The sequence below is a fragment of the Corvus brachyrhynchos genome, unplaced genomic scaffold, assembly GCF_000691975.1.
Source record: "Corvus brachyrhynchos isolate BGI_N302 unplaced genomic scaffold, ASM69197v1 scaffold23, whole genome shotgun sequence".
NCBI classification, from domain to species: domain Eukaryota; kingdom Metazoa; phylum Chordata; class Aves; order Passeriformes; family Corvidae; genus Corvus; species Corvus brachyrhynchos.
In genome coordinates this window covers 12,846,490-12,852,873 of record NW_008238983.1, presented here as the reverse complement: position 1 = coordinate 12,852,873, position 6,384 = coordinate 12,846,490, and the positions used below count along the sequence as shown (strand labels likewise).

General features: G+C 37.0%; 1 protein-coding gene across 7 annotated transcripts in view; it reads left to right on the top strand.

Moving 5' to 3' along the window:
* DDC (dopa decarboxylase) overlaps positions 1 to 6,384 on the top strand; it is a 74,444-nt gene that overhangs the window by 54,300 nt on the left and 13,760 nt on the right. For 6 of the 7 annotated variants that reach the window (XM_017738774.1, XM_017738771.1, XM_017738770.1 and 3 more), the window contains 3 exons: positions 158 to 234; positions 3,941 to 3,960; positions 4,713 to 4,811. In XM_017738774.1, the coding sequence (XP_017594263.1) occupies positions 158 to 234; positions 3,941 to 3,960; positions 4,713 to 4,811 (196 nt within the window). Of the gene's footprint in view, positions 1 to 157; positions 235 to 3,940; positions 3,961 to 4,712; positions 4,812 to 6,093; positions 6,374 to 6,384 lie in introns of those variants that run through there. The other variant, XM_017738775.1, reaches the window with a different exon arrangement.

The following is a 6,384-nucleotide window of genomic DNA, read 5'->3' as shown; positions in this document are numbered from 1 at the left end:
AAATGGCTGTGAAAAAACACTGAAAATGGCACAGGCTGTGCTCAGGAAATATGCCAGTTTAAACACATTCAATTTTACTTCACTTCTCGTGGAAATTTAATCCCTTAAGTCTTTATTCTTAAATTTCTCAATTTGATTTCTTTCTTTTTTTATACAGGGTGAAAAAAAGATCAGATTTAATAGGTGCCTTTAAATTAGAACCTCTTTACCTGCAGCATCACCATCAGGAGTCTGGTAATTTTGTGATTAAATGAGATTATTGTTATTTTGTTTGTTCTCTGTTATGTAATGCAAAAAAAGGACTTAAGATGAAAACGCCAATCCTTAAACTACCCAAGTTGTTTAGGAGGCTGTTTCCATTTTCTGAGCACTCTAGGGAGCTAAGCTCATTAAAGTGCAAATACGTGTCTAGTGAGATTTTAGTTAGTTGAAAGCAATAGAAGGAAAGTAATTTCATAAACCATTGTATTACTACTTTTGTATTGGGATTTCCCCAGTTTCAGACTTACCACTGATTGATTGCAGGAGTGTTGAGAAAATTCTTATGATCTTTGGGCTGTCAGATAAACGTATTATTGAGTGTTGTGTAACAAGCTCCTTAACCTGTCTTCCCCACCACATCTTTCTCCAGAATGATTTCAGGATCTGATTTGGTTTTAGAGTTCCTAAGCTCTGTGACTTTTTTTCTTAGTTATTCATGCAAGTTCTGATTCAAATTTTTCAGAAACCCATGTGAGGAGCAAACACTCCCTGAAACTACAAAGAAGGGGTGAACTGTGTTTGCTGTCTGTGCTCTGCTTTTGAGTGGTAGCTTTCTGGGACATTATGCTGTAGCCCTCATGCTCTTACACTGGCTGTAGAAAAAGGCGGTAAGAGTGGACTATCTGTCTTGTACAAAATGCTCATGAAAGCTCTTCACAAAATGCTCACAAAGAACTTACAAATCTCAGGCTCTGTACAAAGCTCCTTAGTGGATTTGTGCTGGTCCTTGCACATACCTAGCAACTGCAGAGTGGTATTTGCCCTCCTGAAGCCCATTTTTACACATTTGGTTATTAACAGAGTAATTGTGAAGAAGGTCATAGCAGTGCAGTGTCAACATGTGGTGGATGTTCCATCATAACTTTCTCAAGAGGCTGAATCATCTGTAGAAGGTTTTACCATATGCTAAACTGCATCATTTTCATGGAATTGCTGGTGCTCATCTGTGTACTGAAGTGTATCCTGTTATGGCTATGAACTCACTGACATTTAAATTAATACCATCCAGAATTCCACTATTCACTAAAAAGCCCTAGGAAAAATGGATTCATGTGCCTTAATCATGAACTGGTATAAACCTTGCATTTTATTGTTTTCCTCCATTTCCAAGCAATGCAAACATAGAACAGTGCAGCAAAAAGGAACATGTAGTAATTCTGGAGCTGAGGTTCACCCTCTAAAGGCTCTAATTGTTAAGAAAAGAATGTATACTTTTTTTTGCCTTTTTTACTGAAAAATACAAGTTACAGCAAATACACTTAAGGCGCTATCTTTTACTTAACATACATAAAAAATATTTCTCTTCAGGAGAAGAAAATCCAGCCTTAACTAAAATGAAAATATGTTCTTGGGACAACTGACAGTGCTGATACAAAAACTTTAGGTCTTACCTAGGTTAAATAACGCTTGAAAAAAATCAAATCTTTCTTAAAAACAGGTGGTTTCAGTAAGGCCACCTAGTTGACCTGAAAACTTTATCACCCCAGTTGGATAAAGAGTATTTTAGCCTTCATCTTGCCTTCAGAAGGGTGATAGCATATTATGTGATCTAACACAATGATTTCAAAGAGATCAGCTGATTATTAGCAGTTTAGGAATGCTAATTTTTTTTCTATGCTCCATTCCCTTTCAATATCAATTCTCTGAAGAGTTGGACAACGCTTTTCAAATGCAAATGCCTCTGGTTAAACTTCCAACCCACACTTATGCCTTCAATAAACACAGTCAAATTTGCTACACGAAGATGCTGCAGTACTCATTGATCCCTGTGTGATTTATGGAATGTCAGCACTCCTGGAAATATGACTTGTATGGAGGATCTTGAATTCTCCGCATTCTCAGGTCTCAGAATTCCTATCCTGGTTTACTAAGTAAATGAAGTAGTATTTCTGAATTCACTCATCTCTCACTCAAGAATTTAAATGAGAGGAAAAATATCTCTATCTGTGAGCAATTACTCTTAATAACCATATGGCAATTATATGTGTCCCCAAGGGGAGAGTCTTTATTTTGTCATTAATTATAATTTTATGTGATTTGCATCATCACACCAGGAAGATTATACTAGCTTGCCTGGCAACCCAGGATATAGGTCAAATCCTCATGGCAGTGTTAGAAGAATGCAGCTTTATACTCTATTGTGAACACCACATACACTCCCACAATGCAATTCCTCCTGGTTAAATACAGATGTAAGACTAAGGCTTGTAATCAAGGAATCAAGGACTAATCACTGATTACATTCTGCTTCACAGCTTGGGAAAGGCGTTGTTGTGGATCATTAGACACCAGCCCCTTACAGGAGCGTAGGATTATTTATCTGTCACCAGTTGCTTTACTCTCTTTGCTACCAGTCCTGCAGCTATCAAACAGAAATGGCTGCTACAATTGGCTGCAGAAGAATATGAATGTTATCAATTTACCTTGTTACCAAGCAGAGACAACCATATTCATTTCCTGAAGTTCAGGAACAGGTTAATCATTGTTGGTTGTTTTGTGGGTTTGGGGTTTTTTACCACCTGGAAACCAACATAGTAACAGGTTAAAGAACCCAATGGCCTTCTGTTACAGGGAAAGAAGGACCATGTTATTTCCTATGCTTTGGCTGTATAAATGAGAGGACATTGGCAAGAGAGCTTGTAACACAGGAAAAAGTCTTTTTTTTGTTCTTTCCTAGAAAACATAAAGGCTGAAAATTATGTAAATGCCATAGACTGGTCAAATTCAGAAGCTACAGTTCAACCTTCCAGTTGACAGTTCCAGGAGTACTTAGCATTTTCCCAAGGAATCCAAGTACATATTCTCCTATGAAGCTTATACTCCACTGCAGAGAAATAAAGCAGAATAAGGAGGCTAAGCAGATGCTTCCTAAAGAAGTGCTTTAAATATTACGTCAGTTTAATTTCTGTCACTGACTTACAGCAAGTAACTAACTATGTTCAAGTTTCCTTTACTGTGAAATCAGTTTAATTCCTTTATTTAAAAAAAAGGTAGGTGAATCCTGACACCATGTGCTTCTATAAAGGATAACTAATAATGCCCTCTGCTTGCCTCCCTGGACTGCTCTGTGGCTTAGTCCATCTGTGTTTGTAAGGGGCTTGCACTACATCAGAAGAAAAGCCATAAAAAATTGCAGAATACTATTCTCCAAGCAGGAACAGGTCAAATTCTGAGTGAATTTTTCCAGCCACGTATTAGACATGTTGAAGAATTAGCAACAAATATATGTATGAGTATAAAAGGTATTTAAAAGTGGATTATTTTTAGAAGTGTTACCAGTACAGTAGGGTAAAGGTGATGACATTTCATAGTAGAGCATGAGTTATGAAGTGAGTCTGGGGATCCTGCAATTCAGGAAGAAAATAAACAAAGTATTTCTTCTGTCATCTCCATAGTATCTGCAGTATAACAGAAAGGAAAATAGTTTCTTCTGTGAACTGTTTGCTAGTGGTATATTCTGACTAGCTAAGGAATGAAGGTTATTAAAAGCACCTTCATTTAACATGCTGCCAAGTACCCAGCTAGATATTTAGTGGTCCTGGTGACACTGATGATGCTGAATTTTGTTGCAGATGTAAAGGACAGCTAAGATGCAGCTTTTTCAATAACATTAGAATGATTGAAGTCTTTGGCTGTTGTGATGATGATGCAATGTGAACATTTTTTCTTTAATTTCCAGGTCTTGTAACAGATTATCGGGTAAGTACAGTACCAATGTAATAATTAATACTATTACTTGTACAGACTGGTATTTTTAGGACTTTTATTTTTTCATTACTATCATAAACCTCCAAACTTTATGTTTCTTTTCAAGAAGGATGCAGCTTTCTAAATTTTTAACATTCCTTGAACAGAAATTTGGGGTTGTGTTTTTTGAAAAAAAATATTGTTTAAAGGCAGAAATTGTCTTGCATGTGCAGTATCTTTAGATTTAGGCAGTAGAAAGAAATTTCCTAAAGTTTTGGGTTTGGGTTTTATTTTCTTTAACATAGTGAATAACACAATTAGAAAACAAATTTAAGGCATCTCTATTTTAATCTTTTACCATGGAAACACTGTTGTTTTGAAATGGAAAACATACCTGTCTTTGTAGATGCTAGCCCCACAACTTTAAACAAGCCAATGTACATGAGTTTCTCAGATACTTGTTTTTCTAAAGCCCTTGAGGAGAATTTAGGATCCACAAAGAAAATTTGGTTTGCCTCATGGCCCTTTCATTCTGACTCCAACTTCCTTTGCCAATTTTAATTTGAAAATTTTGAATATTAAATGGTATTAATAAACAGGGATTAATAAACCAGGAATAGATATTTCTACTCTTATTTGACCCACCTCTGGCAACTGCCCGTAGGATGTGGAATGTGGTTCACTTCAAAACCATGGCAGAACATACTTTCTGCTGTTTCACTGCAATGGTGACTTCTGACATGGGCTCTTCTCTCTGGTTGCAGCACTGGCAAATCCCCCTGGGCAGGAGGTTCCGCTCCCTGAAGCTCTGGTTTGTGCTGAGGATGTACGGGGTCAAGGGGCTGCAGGAGCACATCCGCAAGGTGACTGGGAATTGCCTTCTTGGGTACCCTGTGGTGGGACGGCAAGGGAAAATGAGCTGGCCATCTATCTACTTTCCATGACTTCTGTACACATCAGAAAGCACAGGAAATAGTTTTAGGCAGCTCAGTTCAACAGGGGTGCTGCTCGTTTGCCCCATGTAAGGTCACAATTTCATATCATGGCAGGCTTAAAGGTGCCGTCTATTTTGTGCTTGTCTTCAGGAAAGAAAAGTCTAGGAATTTGGAATTTCTACAGTATGGTACTATAGTTCCCTCTCAAATTAAGCCAGAGCACATCCATGGTTTTGTTGTGGAAACACATGGATATTCATTTCTTCATTATATTATTGATGTGCATGCATTGATAACATGTTTAGATTATGATTAAGGGATACAGTGACTTATCTGGCATGTCTACCTCTGCTGTTGCTTTCTTTCCTGTTTAAAATACATTTAAAAAAAATGTGTGCAATTTACAGTTTGTTAATATTTTTATAAGTACTAAGTTCATTCTTGATGTAAAAAGGGGGTTTTTTTAATCACTAAAAAACATATGTGGCGCCAGTCTAAATTATATATATACTTCCTCTGTAGTGGCAAAGTCAAATTCAAGCATAGCTTTTATCTTTATGAAGTTCAGGATAACCTCTAGTGAGGGGAGATCCATGACTTGGCTCTAAATATTTACAAAAATATCCATTAACTAAGGGCCTAGCCTAGCATACCAAACTCCCTGCAGACACACATTCTTTCCAATTGTGGTACTAAACAGAAGAATTCCTAAGAAAGGCTTTTTCCACTCTTGTAAAATCACTGTAGAAGGAAGTATCTTTTCATTTGGAAAGGTTATGGGATAGACAGTACCCTCTTTGCTTCTTATTTTAATCACACTAAAGCTTTCAACTCTACAAATACCAAAACTAGATTTTTGTCTTTAATGAGGCTTTCAGAAATAAATTTTGGCAGCTGTGGCAATCCTGATGTTCTTGTATCAATCATCCTTGTATCAATCTGATACATATCCTTTTGATGAAAAATTGATTTGAGGTTTGTTATCCCTTTATTAGTATTACCATTACCATTCCTAGTAGCATTTTCTCTCTGGTTAGATTTCTTGCGACTGCAATTATTGCAGTATGATGCTGTTTTTAAGTAGGGCTAAATCTCTCACTGGGAAAATAGAGGGTTGAAAGACTCATATCAACTGCATGGCCTTTTGTCAGGCTGGTTCCCACAGGTTGGTATTTACATTCAACAAATTCCCACTTTCCCTGTGTCCCAGGTATTTCCCGGACTGTCCAGGCAAAAGCTGCGTGTCTTCGTAGAATCATAGCTGAGGACCAAGCTTTCATATTTTCTATCACAGTACAGTTCAGGAAGGCTAAGCCAATGAATCTCTTCTTAAAGATACTGATTCCAAAGTAAGACCCTTGTATCTTTCCTCATTTGTAAAGGTAATTCAGACAGCTAAGATTTCCAAGGGCTTGTTGAAATGAGTGTGTTTGGTTTATATTTCATTAAGGACTAAATTGTTCTTCAGTATAAATATAAAAATAAGTTATGAAAGGGAAAG